Source organism: Plectropomus leopardus, chromosome 2, assembly GCF_026936395.1.
Source record: "Plectropomus leopardus strain MGB_pleo_1.0 chromosome 2, ASM2693639v1, whole genome shotgun sequence".
Classification (NCBI taxonomy): domain Eukaryota; kingdom Metazoa; phylum Chordata; class Actinopteri; order Perciformes; family Serranidae; genus Plectropomus; species Plectropomus leopardus.
This window is the reverse complement of record NC_142177.1, coordinates 26,573,248-26,592,123: the sequence shown is the minus strand read 5'-3', so window position 1 is coordinate 26,592,123 and position 18,876 is coordinate 26,573,248. Positions and strand designations below refer to the sequence as shown.

The following is an 18,876-nucleotide window of genomic DNA, read 5'->3' as shown; positions in this document are numbered from 1 at the left end:
TTCCTAGTTAAACAAATTTCATATAAAATATTTTTTTAATTTTGATGAGAGAACTTGTTTATAGAATTTTATTGCAACAAGTGTGATGGTATATTAAGTAAGCATGGATTAAGTTAAAAAACAGAAATGGCAACATTTCTTGACTTAGGATGACTAATATTAACATATTGCTACTGTTGCTGCAAGAATATCCGTTTTTAAAGTGCTAACAAGTGAAACCATCACATTCTGTTGGCAGATTTTCTGCCAGATGCCAACTAAGAAAATATATATTTTAAAGACAGGACAGTACCTTATTTGTAGAAAAAAATTGTGTTTGTCTATGACGCACACAAGAGACATTTTCTCCACAAAAGGTTGGTCAAATTTTATTTTCCAGTGCTCTGTACTCAGCTCTAATTAAACACGCTGTTAGTGGAGAGGGCGTTTTTCACTGACGACATTTTGACATGTCACAGTAGGAAAACCATGAGTGTTAGTAATTAAATGAATACTGTCTAAATTCATTTTAGCTGATTTAATTTCAGAGTCCTGGTATTTTGACTGTACACGCTGGCTCACTGTCATGATTTACTGAGACTGAAGCCTATAATTCAAAATCTACAACAGAGACTGTATTACTCTACCTGCTGCCTACTTTGGTTTTTCATTTTTCATATCAAATTGTGGGCTAGTGTAAAATGGCTATCTCAAATCATACAAATTTATTAAATAAAAAAAGCACAAGCTTTATGTTTTAACACTTACACCACTGTAATATGCACCCCAAATCTAATCAAGTTCCATTTTCCATAAAACCTGCTTTTTAACACTCACAATTTAGACTCATCTACTCTGTGCAAGGATGTTTTTTGCAGCTTGCTAGGTTTTCCGTTGGCATATTTCTGGTGTGACTCTCACTTGGCCACTCTCTTTAATGCTGATACTCACGGATGCAGGACTGCCGGTCCTCGTCCAGACGGAAACCCCGGCGGCAGAAACACTGAAAGGAGCCCGCACTGTTCTGGCATGTGTGATCACAGCCACCATTAGCAGCCAGACACTCGTCTACATCTAAACAACACAGACGCAGCACAGACTCAAACACTTTTTCTACATCAAGAGAAGCTGAGAGAAGCCAACACATTTTAACCAAGCAGCTCTTATATTACACGTTAAACAAAGACAACATTGTGCATGTTTGTGTTGACGTCTTCTGAGTCAAACTGGAACTCTCCCAAATTCAACAGAAGTAAATATCCAGTGTCATAAAAGTGTGAGTGCCATCCACGTTTAGACTGAGGGTTAAACATACCATCACAGCTGCATCCATCTGAGTTGAGTCTGTATCCTGCTGAGCAGTAACACTCGTAACCCCCGGGGTAGTTGGTGCAGTCCTGCTCACAGCAGGAGCGTTGCTCTCCACACTCATCGACATCTGCCAAACACAACAAGCAGAGAGACTAAAATTATGAACGAACTGTAGTGATATGCTTCCCTGCTCTCTGACAATGACTTTTTTAAGAGATCATATAAATTGTTCAGGTTTACAGCCAATTAGGGTCAAAGTAGAGAATAATAGCATTGAACTTAAACTTAAATACTGTATATTCTATATGTATCTCCTTATTCTATCAATCAACATTCACTCCTCTATTCCACCTCCTGACCAAAAGAGCAATATGGCATGGGAGATTTGAGTCCTACAGATCCCCTTAGTCTTGTAAAATTATATATTTTTCTACTTTTAAAAAATAAATGAATACAAACATTTGTTCTGTAAATCAGAGGCTGTGTAGAGCCCTGTTATAATTTTATTTTCTGGCTTTTTCATCACGCAGTTGTATGGAGTGATCATCTGCAGTAACTGAGCCTTCCTCCGCAGTAATAAAAGCACAATTTGAATAGATCTTAGGAGGAAATGCACACCTAACTGTGTTGCAAAGTAAACTGCATCGCGGTGCTCCTGTGTTTTTTGCAACTGTTTGAATGTGGTAATATGCATAGATTTGGTGCAAAATTGGTTCCTTTCTATGCAAATGAGCCTCACTGCAAAAACAGCCCAATTCACAAAGATCAGCACTAATAGCCACATGCAACTACAGTGAAATTACCACCATCTTCAGAGAGCTGATACTAACTGAAGCGCATTTAAAAGAGATGTTGTGCCCATTTTCTTTTACAGTCTGTTTTTTGGAATATTACATTTATATATCTGAGCATGTAAACACCATATTCTGTTAATGAAAAACACAAATACGCTAGCTGGAGTACTCTGACAGAAACTGGGATGTATACAAGGCATGTTAATAGCCCGATTTCTCTGTGCTCACGTAAATGCCATATTCTGAGAGTGACCATAATCTTGATAAGCCTCATAAACAAATTATTAATGTAACTGCAGTCACTGTGAATGAGTGTTAATGTAATGTGTGAGAATACCCAATAATATGATATAGGCACATTTTTAAGTCAGTGCAAGTACATTACAACCTCTTACCAGCACAAGTTTTGAGGTCATCCTCCAGTCTGTAACCCTGGTTACAGGAACAAACAGGCCCGCCAGTTGAGTGCTGGCAGTGGTGCGAACAGCCTCCGTTGTTGTTCTCGCAGCTGTTCACGATCTCCATCTCGATTTCTTTTAAAAGTTCACAATGAGATCATGCATGTTATTTAAAGGACTTAAATATCTTGTGCCAACTTAATGTAAGGTTTTATGTGCATTTAAAAATATTAAGAGGGTTTGTACTGACTGTAACACTGTTTTCCATCAGATCCCAGCTCATAGGCAGTGCTGCACACACAGGCGTAAGAGCCCACCGTGTTGTGGCAGCCGTGAGCACAGTTGGCCTCTTCTGTCTCACACTCATCAATATCTGTGACAAAAAAGGAGGAATACATCTGGTTTGCACAGGTTCATTTACATTTCCTTACAAATCAAAACCACATTTGCACTTGAAAACCGTTTTTCAAGCACTTTAAACTCAGTGTTGGCAGATAGAGATGATGGAAACATTGGCTTGAAATTTTCTGCATCTTGTTTTAACTTCTGAGTTTACACATCTTTTTCTTAAAAGCTGTACTTGTTTTAATCACTGAGACTGTTTAGTAGCTGTTCTGGAGGTTTCAATGGTATCACACTATCTTTATCAACAAAGAAAAATTTTCCTAGTTTATATAAAAACGTAGGCATTCACATTTCCATTTCTCTGCTGTTTCCAATCTTCAAATTTGACTTTTGAGCCAGTGTGGACTAAAAATATCTAAAGTGCTCAGAAAAATTCAATTTGATCATCTACTGCATAATTCCATTACAATGTGGTAAACTTCATCTGCTGAGGAAGAAGAGGGTGTGATATGATCAGGAGCTCCACTGCAGCCACAAAACAAAGCAATATTGTTTTATAAGTTATTTTCTATATGCAACACATTATATTTTATTCACCTGATTAATTTTTAACTCTGCAGGGATGCCGGCATTTCCGGCTGACGATACTGTCTTTTGGAGACTGCAGCAGGCTTTGTCATAATAACAAACTTGGAGTCATTGCTGAATAAAATGACCTATTGTAACCTCTAGGATAATCACAGCCTCACAAACTACAGACCAGAAGCACTCACAGGATGTTTGGCTTCCATAGGTTATTTGACAATAAGAGGGTTTCTAAGCAGTTTCCAGAACAGAGGTTCTTGCCACCCAATTGCCAAAAAATGCTATTCTGACAGAAATCACCATCGACACTCAAATTGCTTCAGGACATAATTTAACATGAGAATGGCCATCATATACTCCCATCATATTGCTCCAAGCCATCATACTCTTAACTTTACGCCCCCCGCCCCCTGAAAAAATGCAAAAAAATTGTTCGTCTTATGAAGAGAAAAGGTGGCATAGAAGAGGTTTTTAAATCTGAGCCACATTAACAGTCGTGTATGCCACCATTATTGTTCCAGTTATATTTACCGTCACAGGTTTTCCCATCTTCAGCCAGGATAAAACCAGATTTACAGTCACAGTGAGCTCTCCCACCATCGGCCCGACATTCGTGCATGCAGCCTCCATTCTGTTCTGCACAGGGATTATGCACTGCAAAACAAAAAAGCACACACTCATAAATATAAAACCACAGGTGTCAGTCAAGTGGTGAACACTTCTGGCGCAGCAGTGGAGAAAACTGTAAAAACTGACATCTTAATGCAGAGCAGGTGGAGAGATTTAAACCCTGCCACCCTGCGCCTCCACCTCATTGCTTTATTCTTTTCTCTGCATAGTTGTGTGTGTTTGACTTGTGTAAGCCTGTCCAGAACCATGGATGAGAACCTTTAGCTCTGCAAAAATTAGAGGAAGCCATTCTCAGCCAACAATTACAAAGTAAAAGCATCTGAAAGACAGTAATTTAAAAAACATATATGTATAATTTCCCACCTCCAGAGAACCGAGCTCAACTGCACAGCCTCAGAGATTGGAGATATTGAAAGACGCAAGGACATCAAAATACTAATTTGAGAACAAAAACAATGGAGACTGCTGTGATTCACTCCAATTGAATGTCTCATCCCATGGATGACAGTTAATCCTGCTCCAGCACAGACATCCTGTCAGATAATTATAACTGGCAGCAGACGCAGAAAATGTGTTTTTAATGTCCTGATCAAATCTTCAGATCACACCTTCACAATCTTCTAAAATATTCTAATATATTGACTCTCATTCCTTTGTCACAGATACATTTATTATTCCTCCTTTATATCTTGTACCATGTGGCGATGTGTGTTTAGTGTTGCCTTACACTTACGTATGCAGTGCTTGCCATCCTCTGCCAGTATGTAATTTGGCTTGCAGCGACATCGGAAATGAGCGGCAGACTGCTGCACACAGTAGTGCTCACATCCTCCGTTGCTGATGGCGCATGAATGAACAGCTGAAAAAGGGAAAAAGGGGAAAAAGTTACAGACATGACAAAAGGTCAGAGAAACTTAAAAAGTATTTCAGCGATATAAAGAGGGTTCTAACATAAACCTAGGCTGCCTTTGAAACAGAAATACACAAATACTTTTAAAATTATTGTTACATATAACCAGGGCAAACAGAGAAAAAGGGCTGTGGCATTTGCTTTTGCTCAAGAGGTAGAAAACCCACAACCACTAGAATGCACTGCACTGTACCAGACTAAGGTAACTTAATGCAAACTTGTCCATTTGACACAATGGCAGCCGGCTGGTAACAAACAATCTCATACTACAGTTAAACAGTCAGCTAAAACATGCTTCTGCTCCTGATTTTAAGCAGGAAATATGTAACTCAGTAGGGCTGCAACTTTAAAGTTGGAGTTTTGAATCATCAGTCAAAGATCCCTCAGTCAACTGAGATTCTTTCAAGTCGAGCAGTTGTTTGTTAGGTGTTGTTTTTTCTTTTGCTTGTCAGTATGTAGTGCAGTCTGCTTCTGGGGACATTTTGGTCTCCGGATTTTGCTGCAGATTGAGCACTCTTGACTTAATGCAAGTTACTATGCTGCAGTCTCTGGCTTTTGTTTGACATCTTGTGTCGGCAAAAACGTGTTGCACATTTGCGATCCGTCATTAGTGTTGTTAGCTTGTTTACTATATGAGGTGAATGCCGCTGTCACACTTAATGTTCGCTGAGTCCGTTCAAATGGTAAAACTCAGTGCTGCTTAGTTTTTCCACTTGATCTCAGTTTTTTTGACCTCCGTTTTCACTGTGCAGGAAACATGGCGCACAATTCCAGTTCACAAACTCTCTCTGTTACAGCTAAACAGGGCACTAAAATGTGTTTCTGAAGGAATATCTAGGCACTGGTTAGACAGAGGGAAGTTTACCACAGTTAATCTACACATACTACATTGTTTTGATACAATTGTGGTGAAGTATCCCTTTAAGTTATACTTTGCAGAGTTTACAAAAAAAAACCATATAGGCTAAAAATAAAAGTAATCCCTCTTAATCACTTACGACCCACTAGAAGTGTGCCCTCTGCCTGTATGTTATTGTTTTCTTCTTATTTTCCGTGTGTTGGGGCATTTATGGGAGTGTTCCCCCACAGTGCTCAGGTGAGGTCGGGGCTTTATAAAAAGGTAGTGACCATGTACCCCACTTTAAGAAGTAAAGTGTACCAAGAGACACAGTGCTGGGGTGGCCTCGAGCTAAGTAGAGTGTCCGTCCCATGTAGGTTGAGTCCTTAGCAGAAGCCCGAGTTCGATTTCAGCTTGCGGCCCGTTGCTGCGTGTCATTAAAAAAAAAATTAAAAAAGAGAAAGTGCCAAAAGAATGCAAATTTGGCGAGGCGAAACAACAAGCAAGAGTGAATCTGGGCTTGACTTTTACTTTCATTTTGCTGGCAAGCATGTTTACAAACATTAAGAGACCGTCCTGCATAGTGTCCCTTTAAATGCAATGATAAAAAGAGGCAGTCATAGTAAACATGAAAATCTGGCATGTTTGGAGAGCAAAATCAATGCTTATACATCCAAACTGCAGTTTCAGGTTAGTCTCTCTGAATTTTGATTTGACTGCAGTGTCCCATTCACGGGAATATTTCTCAGGGAGGTCATGACCACTGTACTGACATTCCTACACTCTGAGATTACCTCAGAGAATTTCTTTGCTCTGAGCCACAAGAGATCCATCACCACAACACAGCCAAAAATCACAGAGAGATTTGAATGGCAGGACCTCTGAGGTGCTTGTCCGCTGATGAGACTGAGGGCAGAGCCAGCTCAATCATCTTCCTCATCTGGGTTTGTCTTCCTCGTAGCAACAGATGAAACCCCAGTTGATGGCCCGGACTTGAATCCCTTCAGAGAAATCAACAGGTAGAGGCCGAACAGCCGGCCGCTCTCAAAGCAAGTGTTTTTCATACTGGAAGGCTGGAGTCAAGATCCATCCATCAAAAGTACACGTCAAACCGCAGAGAGCCTTCCAGCTCAAATATTATTCCGCCACATGCAAAGTGTGTGGGATACAGCTGACCTCTGCTGGCAGATCAAGCACTGGATAAGACGAGCAGAGCGGAGATTGAATTGATTTGAGGACATCTGCTCTTCTTTTTCTCACTATGACTCTGAGCTGACTGGTATGTGCTGTCCTTTGTCCAGTGTGCCTGTGGTCATGACGTGCATTGTGCAAGTTACTCACGTGTTTTATGGCAAGTTCAGCACTTGATCTATTTGAGAACATGCAAACATTTTGCAGCTTGCCTCTGCATGAATCGAACACGACTGTCAGCCGACGGATATGCAGCCTCACAGATAAGCTTCACCTGGGAGTCAATCCAGATGTGCACTGCGATTATTAGTGCAATCAGTCATTTTTTCACGCTACAGCTGTCACACCAGGGCCTCTCAGGGACAGTTGGGTCCCAGCTACAGTGTCTGCTCTTTAAGACAATGAAACAACTGCACCTTATGAAGCCAAGAAACACAGAGTGATTTTCACTCTATCTCAGGACACTCTGTATACATTACTGACTGCAGAAACTGGTGCCAGGTTTATACTCTATCAGCTATGTCTGATAAACCCAGATCTAATGTATCAGGCATGACAGAAACAACATACAGGTACTGTGTAAACACAGTGGGGGTTGAGAGTGACACGATAATGCACAGATTTGAATTAATTAAGCTTAAAATAATACAAAAGCAAAATTTCATGGAGGGAAAATTCAACAGCTCCACGGTCAGCTAAATTAATAAAATCAAGCCACTGTTTTCTACATTTTCTCATCATAACTACAGTACTTTGTTTAATTTTAGGTAATTATACAATATACTTGTATTATTTATAATGAAAGCAGTGGTGGGGGATTATGGCATCATGGGACAAAGTAAAAAAAATTATCCAGGAAGAGTTTTTAAATCTGGAGAACAGAGTCTATAAAAAAATAATTCAGATATTTAATGCATATGTTAAAAGACTGAAAAAGAAACATTCAGGACATAAAACTTTATTCTAAGTTTAGATACCGAAGGGCTTCACAGTATGTTGCACAAACTACAGTCAGTTAATCAGTAAGTAAGGTGCATTTGTGCCGTTATTAAGAGTAGACAGTGGAGAGATGACAGGAAACAGGTACAGAGATGAGGGCGACTTAATTGGTGACTAAATAGTTAACTAATACTTTACAATCAAATTATTATAAATTAAATTAATTGTCAAAGAAATCTTTCAAGTAAAACAAAAACGTAATGGTTCTGTCTTCTCACTGTTAGAATTTGCTATCCCCTGTGATCATACACTGAATATCTGTTAGTTTTGGATAGCTCGAACAAAATAAGCAATTTAAAGCTGTAGTTGTTTATATTTGCTGAAATGATGATGATGGATGATGCATGATGGCATAAGCTAAAATACACTGCAGGAAAACCAGTCAGTGCAAGGAGTCTTTAACGTGGCTGTCAATCACCGTGAACTGCAGTCAAACTGTCAAAGTAGGCAAAGCTGATCGAACATGAATCACAATTCTGTTCCTGCATTGCCAATTTCAGTGCATTGCCAATTTCAGTCATATTTTAGTATACTTTTTAAATGTAAAGTTTACACTAAAGCACACTTTACACTAGTTTGACAGCAGTTTGACGAGCAGTGATTGACAGCTGAGACCCCCCAGGTCTGATTGGTTGTTTTCCAACAGCCATGGTTCATTCTAGCAAGTGCAATTAGAAGCACTACTAAAATAATTTAAAAGGGACCGTGTACAGTGTAAAACATGAATGTTACCATTTGATGCACAGTACCAGATCATTTGTTTCACTACTGACAGTTTCAGCAAATATGACAAAAATATCTTTTTTTATAAACATTACTAGCAACAGCTTTATTGACAGCTGTAGCTAGACTTGGACCTAATTGATGCCCATTGTTTTCTTACATTCTAAAGGCTAACCAAAATTGATTTAAGTCATCAGCAGATTTATTGATAATGAAAAACAGTAGTTAGTTGGAGCCTTTGTTCAAATGTGCTCTAGGACATGTCAGTTGGCGTTAACACACTCACACAAAGAAAAACGTCTGTCTACAAGATATCCACTGAGGGAATTAAAAATGCACGGACTATAACTCAGTGTGGTTTTTACCAGCAAATGTTATTTGAATCAACTCAGATTACAATAGGGCTTTATGTCAGAATCAAAGAGGTCATCTACTGCAACATCAGGAGTGTGGTTTTACATGATTAAGTGTCCATGTCAAAAAGCATATGTGGCTAAACTTCAATGAAATAATGACCAAAAAATAATACTGCCCTGAAGACTTTCAAAATGTGTTCCTCTGAAACAGTGTGTCATTGTTTATGTGAGTTTTGAACAAGTGAAGCCACAATACAAAGGGGAAACTTTGGAGGCCTCCACACTCTGTTTCTAATCGGATTAAAGGAAGGACGAAACCTCAAATCAAGCTGTGATTGTTACATTAGTCACAGTTTGCTAACGAAGACCCAACGGGGCCAAATTCCCTTTTAGAAATATTATGTGCGGACGTCTGAACGTTTTTCCAGTTTGTACAATGTAAGCACTGCCACAAGGCTGTAATGTTCCTTACCGAGGCAGGTGCGGCCGTCCACGTGCAAGCGAGAGCCCGGGTGGCATTCACAGTAGTAGGAGCCCCTGGTGTTAATGCATCTGTGCTGGCAGCCTCCATTGTGGACCTGGCACTCGTCGATATCTGAATGGAAGGAGGGAGAAAAAGACAGAAGCAGGGAGAAGGAGAGAGACGGGAGAGAAATGAGTGCAATTTGCCTAAATCCTCTCATTATGAGGAAAAAATTGGTCTAAAGAATAAAGCCCAGACAAGCTGCCAAGCTGAGGGAGGAATTTAATGCAGGTTTTAGGATAAAGATATACTCCAAGAAGAAAGGAGATGATGGATGAGAAGGGAAAGTATTCTACAAGTGCATGCAGCTCAAACAAACAAATCCTCCATGTGGTAACAACTACTGAACATTTAAACCCAAATTTAAATTCCTTTGCTACTTGTCAAAGTCCCTTGGGTGTAGCAAACATATGGAAACTTAAATCAGAGGATGCGAAACATACACATTCCTCTCAGCCGAGCGTTAATATTAAAAACAAATAAAAGAAGGGGGTTCTTCGTCTGGGAAAGTGATAGCGACCAAGACATGACTGCCTCGCCGTGTGAGCAAATGAAACAAGCCATAGTCCCAAACATTTTTTGTTTTAGGGGTCAAAGACTAACAAATTGTTTTCTGAGTTCCACAGCAGACCCCCCTGTGTGATCTGAGCTGATTTATGAAGCTCTGCTCTGTTTGGACTTCTACTAACAACCAGTCTCCTGCCATCATCAGAAAAATTAGGAGTCAAACCCGTCTCACCTCCAGGCCAGCGACAAGTTACCGGTTACCAGTTTTTTTAATTTGATATGGGCATCACAGTAGCATTAGAATTGTACATGTATAATCAAGAACCAGATGCACTGTGTTTGTTTGTAGTAAAATGGTCATCCACAGTACCTGTCCACACAAGGCCTTTTAATACTAGTTAAATAGTAAAAAAAAATTGAAAAAGAAATCCAAAAACACATCCACAAAAATACCATGAACACATCTACAAAGATACATTCACAAATACACCTACAAAATACACCCTCACGAAATACAAAACACATGTGTGTCTACTGTGGTATTATGTGTCAGAAAAATGCTTTCAGGAACCTTATTTTCATTGTGCAGGCTAAACAAATTGCAAATGCTGTTTCTCTTTTAGCCATGTTTGCTTCAATTTGACTAAAATTATCACAGTGGAGTTACTGGAAATACTGCTGACTAAAGAAAGAGATCTGTCACATTAAATAGGTGAGTGTGAATGTCTCTTGGCTGCTGCATGATGTCTGTAAAAACAGCAAACACATCATAAAAGACTATTAGTCAGTGCCAAGTTAAATGTCTGTTTGAGAAATGTGCTGTTTAAAACAGTCCTGACTCCTGGCGGCTATTTTCATTTAAAGAAAATATTTCAAGAATTCAAAGGAATTCCAGTGAAAAAGAGCTGGTTGAAAAATATAACTTCCTCAGGAAAATATTCCATTTATTTAATTGTCTAGATTGATTTTCCTGTGTTGTTTTCTACTGTCTCACCATTGACCACACATTTTGTCTTTGGGCACTGTGTTCATGAATTAAAGAGCTCATTTCAAACAAACACCCATAAATAATTTCTCAACTTTCATCACAGTGCAAATCCCCTCTCTCTAAAACATAAATAGACAGTCCTGCACTCTTAGTGGAGAGAATCATTTGCAAATAAATAAATGTATACAGTAGCCCTCAAATCTCGCCTCTCAGTGCAGTTTTCTCCCACAGTCCAAAGACACGCCAGGGCGAGCAATGTTTCCGTTGTCTATAGATACAAACATGATATCATTTTGGATGAACTCTGCCTCTCACCCAATGTGAGTTGGGACAGCTACCCTGCATAGAAAAAACACAGTATAAATAATCGATGAATAGAAAGATGTATGTTGTCTCATGTTAATATTGTTTTCATCTATATGGTGCGACCAGCAGCTCTAACGCCGCCTATCTGTCCTTTGTTCCACAAAATTTTTCGCACCCTTTCATGGCCACAGTTTTTGCCCTTGGAGGCTCAGATTTGGCATGGAGTTCAAGTGTGTGTGTGTGTGTGTGTGTGTGTGTGTGTGTGTGTGTGTGTGTGTGTGTGTGTGTGTGTGTGTGTGTGTGTGTGTGTGTGTGCCAACTGGCACACACACACACACACACACTTTTTGCAATAGACACAGAGTGGTCTATTGCAAAAAGACGCATAACTTCCAAACAGATTTGCAGACTTGCCTGAGAATTTGTTGTATGATTGCTCATGTTCAAATCCATGTCAACTGGCAAAAGAGGCGATTTGTGGATGCATGTTGCAAAACAAGTGGTCAGAATTATTATGAATTTTTGCTTGTTTTAAATCATTTTATTGGTATTATTGCCTTTTAAGTTTAACATATGGCTAACAGTTGCATATTTACACATTCAGCAGATTCGGAGCATTATTTGCACATATTTGGCATTTTGTTTCTGGCCAACTGGCGAATGTAAGTCCAATATTCACTCTCCTTGGAGCTCTGTTTTTGATCTCCACCAACTTCTATGGGGAATATCTTGTTCCTCACTATGTTCAACAGCTAGTGGCTAATTGTGTGTGACTGCTGTTTGGTGCTCAGCAGGTCATGTAAAGTGAAACGATTCAACCTGTTCTCATTTCCAGGTTGTCAAATACCAACTCTTTTGGCAAGCCCGTCAGCATCCGACATCGACACACAAGGCGAAAAGTGTGAAGTAGTATGAAGAGCGTGAAAGTGTGTATAGAGGTTGGAACAAACACAGGACTTGCACCTAGGAGACCGCTGTTTGTGTCATGTGTGAAACCAAAGGTCAATGTCATTTTAACCTAAACCATGATCTTTTCCTAAATCTAACCAGAAGTTCATTATGAAAAGTCATGAGCTAAAACTGATAGTCCAAAACTGATGCCAGAGGGGTAAACAGAGCATCATCATTTGGAGCATAGGGCCAATGACCAAGCAGCAATATTTAAAGGACCAGTGTGTAAGATTTAGGGAGATCTATTGGCAGAAACAGAACATAGTATTCAGAATTATATTCATATTAAAGCATATTTATCCAGAAACAAAGAGACATTGTGTTTTTGTTACTTTGGAATAACTATTTATATCTACATAATGCAGTGTGTCCACCTTTTACGGAGCTCACCAATTTGCATCACCAATTTTCCGCAGTAGCCCAAATCGACAAACCAGACAGACACGGCTCCTCAAGTTTTGCAAAAGCAGCATTTGGAAAATGAAAAAGGAGAAGGAGGAGGAGGAAGTGGTTGCTGGGGTAGCTTGTTGTGCTGCTGGCTAAAAGTTTGTGTTGTGAGAACTTACATAAACCACATTTTGAAGATAGATAGATAGATAGATAGATATCAGATAAAATGCAACTTATTGTTTGATCGAGTCATTTTCCCCGCGTCAATATTAAAAAATGTGCCCAAACTATATGTTTTGTTTGTTGTTTTGTCTCAAGGGGACTGCTGACAGTAATGAGATCATCATTCACCACAGCTGCTGAATATTATTGGCAGAAAAAGCTACCATTAAAAAGCTGCTATTGAGCTCATGTCAGTTTTTTTTTTTATTGCTTTTTCTACTGTGTACATCGGTAGAATCTGATGATGAGTTGGGAAGGAGAACATGTGGCTTGTCATATATTTTATTCCCTGAAAACAGTAGCCTACTGCTGCTGGAAACAAGATTGATAAAAGCAATGAACCTGAACCAAAACAATGAAGTTGCGGGCCAGAAACAAAAAACAAATAGCTTAAAGATGCTCAAACACTCTGTAGAGGTGAAGTGAACTGCACAGCTCTAATTCTCTGTGGGTCCATCAGTACAAGCGACCCCTTTCATATTACACATACTCACTTGATCCGCTGTAAAAATAAAAACATAGGATATAGCAAATCAAACAAAACAAATCTGTATCACAGCACAGCACAGTCTCTGTAACATAAGGAGTGAATTTAGCCTCTGTCATGCTTGTGTCACCCTGTGTGAGATGGAGGCTGCGTGGCAGCAGGGCAATCTGCATTTGAGCTTCAGTGTGTACATTAGACTCCGCTGCATTGCTTTTCATGTTCCCGCTGTACACACAAATGCACACAAACAGTATGAGCCATTATTTGCCCATAAATCAGGTCTTTACAAAACCCCAAACATGTCAGCCTGACATTACAGAACATGACGTAGGAAGCACAAAGTTGTGAAATCTAAGTGATTAAAATGATTCATAAGAAAATTATTCTACACTTCAAGTAAAAACAAGGACAGGACCAGGATAGGAACAAAAAATCAGTGTATGAGGATAAATGGACTTAAATCTATTTGCTTAATGGTTCCAGTAAAAACCTGCCCAAGACAGCTAAATTATAGGAATACCCTCCGGCTGAACCCATCTTCTCCCAATAATATCCAACGACATCTTCAAAATATAGTGTTTGAGGCAAAATTGAGCTTCTAAACTTTCCTCTTCTTCATCTCTTTGCTGCCAAACTCCAACTGCACTTGGTCCAGGAGAGCTGGCAGGAGCCGTCCTTTCGTTTTTCCATCTATGCTGCATGTCGTCCTTTGGTTTGGTTTTTTGTGAAATGGGTCCAGAGCCATGAAGCTGCTGTTCTTGTGTCGGCTGCAGCACACAGGCAGTGAAGCCCCTGCAGCCTGGTTTCCACTTCCAGAACATGATCCCCCGGCGAGCTCGGAGCCAAAGCCTCGGCAGCCGCTGGCTCTTTTTTTTTTTTACAGGAGACACATTAATTCTCTGCCCGCAGCCACCTACAGCACAGTGTCGTCTCTGTGGAAAACTATTTTGGTCCATTTTGTGAAAGGTGATTTGTTTATTGTGTGCAGGAGATAAATTATTTCGGAACAGCCTTGATTTATCTCTAAGACTGACATCAAAGTAACACTGCAGATCAGAGGGATTATCAGCAATATGGTTGAAATAAATGTAAAACATGTTTCATCTTGAGCATTTAGCACCGAGTGCTGCAGTCCTGCCAAATATGAAAAGAAATATTCATTCATAATAATATTGACATAATCTGCCGAGACTGTATCTGGTATCTAGCCCTGTTTGTGTTAGCGCTACAAAGCGTCTCTCGTGATTCATAGTTCATGTTTTCATGTGCTCTAATCTTTGTTGGTAAAAGCGATCAGAGACAAAGTTATCTGGGCAGTGCCAGACAGTGCGTACGACAGACACATTATCAGTGAGACTGATAAGCCAGACTGGCTGAGCCACGAACAAATACTCTGACTACTGAAAATAACTCCCTGCATCAACATTAAGTCCTACTGTTTATAAAAATGAAGATATGTGCAACCTAAAATCTATTTATGACCCTTTTTTATGGCAGCATATCTGCTTTTTGAAAAGAGAGAAATTAATTTACTGTGAAATAAAACAACAAAGGCTCTCACTTCAATGATTAATAGTTCAATAAATGTTTTACAAAATGTTCCACTCTAGGATGGACCACCCAGAGAGGGAGAATTACAGCACTGCTGCTGAAGCTTCATCTACATTTTGGCTGTGAAATTATCACTTACCTGCTGCCAGGTAGCCACGGTTGTAGACACTGTATCCATGGTAACAGTGCGGCCTATAGCAAATCCTTCTATAGTAACTCTGTGGATAGTTTGCTGCAGATGTCAGACGTGCCGTCGTTTCAATGAAAACCAAAAAGAAAATCCACCATCCTGATGACAAAGCCATGGCTGAAAGTGAAATGCAATGCCTCAGAAAAGTTAAAGATTGTTTTTTTTTAATTACTGTAAAAATTAAAACAAACTAGGCATTATTTTGTTGACCACATTAGCCATGAAAAATTTAAATGAATGGACTGGCTCTGCAGGTGCTGAATCCTGGTCTGATGTAACACAGAAACTACTTCTTATTGACTCTGCCTCCTGATTTTTCTCTCCCGTCCTCCATCCCCCTCTCCCTTTCACCCTCCCATCTACTCAAACTAAATGTCCATCAAATTAAAGATCCTCCTCTCTTTCCCCACACGTCCCTCTCACCCCCATCCAGGAGTGTAGATCCAAATGCTGGGACCCTGAGCTTGAGCAGTCTCCGACTTACTGCGTAAGAGGAAAGGTGGCTGTTGGAGAATAAAGAACGTGAACAGACTAAAGGATGTGCTGTCTATATTTTTCTTTTAAAACTGACATATGATAAAAAAAAAAACTGCCACCAAAAAAAAGCAAAATGTGACAAGCGCCAGACGTCAAATTTGTTATTTACAATCCAAAGATCTGAAAAGGAATGCAGTGAAACCTTCCATTCAGGAGCTAAGCACTTTGCCCTTTCATGTGTTGCCAAAACACACACACACACAAACGCAGCGGCAGGACCATGACAGCATTTTATAGCGCTTATAAAGAGCAAAGCATGTTCACAGTCAGCATCACTTCCCCGATTTGTACAGAAATGATCCTTAAGAGACCTCTGTGGGATGCAATGACGGTACGCTTCACTTCTTATGACCGTTCTTCCTAATAATGTGAGCTTAAAGCATCTGTTACATACACCTGTACAGTCATTACATCAGGCCACAAGCATCTGAGAGGCACTCAAGCTCAGACAGAGCAGCAGAAACTGATACAGATTAATTTTGTCCCACCACACGCAAGCATATTCACATTTCTGCACACATCGCACAAAAAATGCATATTTGTGGAGACTTCAAATCATGTGGACAATGATGCCAGCCAGGAGGAGAGCAGCTCAATCAAGCATGGAAGATAAATGTTAGGCTCAGAGCTGTAACTGTAATATACCTTGCCAGTGTTAAAAAAACGGGAAAAAAAATCTGAACGAATCCAGAAGAGAACATGGCAACAGTGCGATGCTGTTAATAAACCGCTGCCCAGCCATTTCATAAAGCACATTTTGAGTATTATATCTTAATGACAAATGTGTTGAATTTAACTCAACCTGATTAAACCATCTCTACCATTCAGTTTAGGTATGCAATGTTAAAAAAAAATCACTAGATTTCACTGTGTCTTTAAATAGTTAAACATAGTTTAAAAAATGATGAATTTTTACTGTTGTTAATACCATATGTTTAATGTTAATCCATAATGTATTTGATTAATAGCTATTTGTCTGTATGATTTCTCACCAATTGCTGATATTTTTTTTCAAACTATTATAATAGAATACATACATAGAAATAACATTAGTACTGGTAAAATTACTAATCCCATGGTCACAAATTGACATAATTGACGTGTATTTATGTAGATTATGTAGAGTAGATGATTTGTAATTTTGTTTTTTTTCCCCCTCTCTGTTTAACCATTACCAAGGGCTATTTCAAGCATTTGGTAGGGGTTATATAATTTAAAAAGAGAAAAAACATTGATTTTTGTTATTATACTCCCAAGGAAATGCTAAAAGCATAAATGTGGAGGCTCATTTACAATTTCAAAAACCTGTGGACAAATGTGTAGGAGAGAGATCTTGCACACTGTTCTATTACTTACAATAAACTGATGACTGAAACATTGTTTACTTGATAGTAAAGTTTGTTGCAATTAATAGGACAGTGTGTGGGAATGATCTTTTTCTCAGCAAGGAAAAAATGCAAAGACAGAAACCTCCATTTTCCATTTCTTAGTAATGACTTTAAAGGGTTAACAAGAGCGTCTAATGCCTGCTGATTTTGGAAGACGTTACTCGCACACTCCTAGAGCTCACTATTAAGACAGGTGCCAAGCACTGGCAGACCATTACTCCCACCTTCACGCTCGTTTAGGTCCGAGCAGTCCAGTTCATTTGGCATGACGGCTAAAATGTTGACACTGCTGCACCGCGCTGCACTCAGCACGACACCAGTTACTGTTGGCCTCTTCCACCTCAATCAGTGCCATTTGTATCAAGGCTGCTGATTCAAAATAAATAAATGCATAAATTAAATGGAATTTGACCAGGAGCTTAAATCTAGGGAACCCTCCACAAGGGATTAAACACTAAATTCAGTATAAAGTTTTTTCTCCCTTTTCTGCGCTGAACAAAAGATGCATTTGTTCGTTCGTTGTCCATGCCAGCAGTATGTGCATATTAACATCCCACAGCAGATGTCTCTCATCAAAAAAAATATAGTATTTGCCAAGGACAGGATTCCCCCAAAGTAGTAATGTGGTTGAGCACGATCCAACTCTCCAGAAGCATTTATTCAGAACAGCTAAATGAATGGCTCTTGTCTCTCATCTGGACTCGTGCAGGCTTTGACGCTGCAGCCCTCCCAGCTTCAGGCCGTCATGCCGAAGGAAAGCTGATCACTCTCTGCAGACACAGCGCCACACATGCAGAGCTAACTTAAACATCCACAACATTCATCTAGCTTCTTTTACCTCTGTTAATACTACTGCCAATTACAGACAATTAGGACGTTAATGCTGCGGGTAGCTGTTTTCCTCCAGTATACACCAGTGGCGGAGGGCAGGGAACTATGAAAGCCAGCTGTGACAACGTTCCCATCAGCTCTCCTAATAACCGTGACCTGGATCAGATCTCTTACTGGTTCCTCCAGCAGACAGCCATACTGCAGAGCACTCCAGCGTCTCTCCTCTAGGCTTGGCTGCTGCACAGAGGAATCATTATTCTGATTAAGCCAACCGCTCGCAGAGTTTTCCTAATCAGAAACATCAAACTATGATGCAGCAAAATGGGAATCTCATGGGAAAATGTTTGGGAAGATGCTCAGTTTTGGTGAGCTGTGGTTCTGAGATAGTGGGCCTCTTGATAGACTGGTACAGTAGCTGCACTTTAATCCAAAGACATTTTGAGTCATGAAACAGAAGAAACCCACATCACAGTTTCATCTACGGTAAAAAGATCTGGTCCCGTGGTTCACTTGAGTTAAAATAATCTGGTTTTGATGTTTACTGGTTGCAGAATATACATTCACTGAGCCACAAATAAAAATGAAAATGAAAACAAAACTCCAGAAATGTAAACACAAACATGTGCAAAAAGAATACAGAATAAAAGACCAAAAACAGATGGATACTTCTTGAAAATTATTGAGAACTTGTTTTTCTTTCTTCTAACTTAAACTAGAACTCCTTGGGATGAACTTCTTTGGCTCCATGTTGCGACAGATTTGTAAAGTAGCTGCCACTTTTCCTGTGTGTTGATGCTAAGTGTTCTGCTAATGATTATTTGTTATCAATAAATTATTGCATTTTTTGTTGCAGTAACTGTTCTCTTAAAGCAATAAGCCACTTCGGGCAGTGTTTTACATTGAAGAACACAGCCTTAAATATAACCCAGCTCCACAACCAAACCAA

At 39.6% G+C, this 18,876-nt stretch overlaps 1 protein-coding gene across 2 annotated transcripts in view; it reads right to left on the bottom strand.

The window, feature by feature from the left end:
* Positions 1–18,876, bottom strand: part of megf6b (multiple EGF-like-domains 6b) — a 118,536-nt gene that overhangs the window by 55,307 nt on the left and 44,353 nt on the right. The window contains exons 1-8 of one of the 2 annotated variants that reach the window (XM_088089416.1): positions 15,124–15,406; positions 9,532–9,654; positions 4,776–4,901; positions 3,944–4,066; positions 2,733–2,855; positions 2,480–2,617; positions 1,295–1,417; positions 931–1,053 (exon numbers count right to left, since the gene is read on the bottom strand). In XM_088089416.1, coding sequence (XP_087945542.1) covers positions 931–1,053; positions 1,295–1,417; positions 2,480–2,617; positions 2,733–2,855; positions 3,944–4,066; positions 4,776–4,901; positions 9,532–9,654; positions 15,124–15,289 — 1,045 coding nt within the window. In that variant the 5' untranslated portion in view covers positions 15,290–15,406. Of the gene's footprint in view, positions 1–930; positions 1,054–1,294; positions 1,418–2,479; positions 2,618–2,732; positions 2,856–3,943; positions 4,067–4,775; positions 4,902–9,531; positions 9,655–15,123; positions 15,407–18,876 lie in introns of those variants that run through there. The other variant, XM_042506547.2, reaches the window with a different exon arrangement.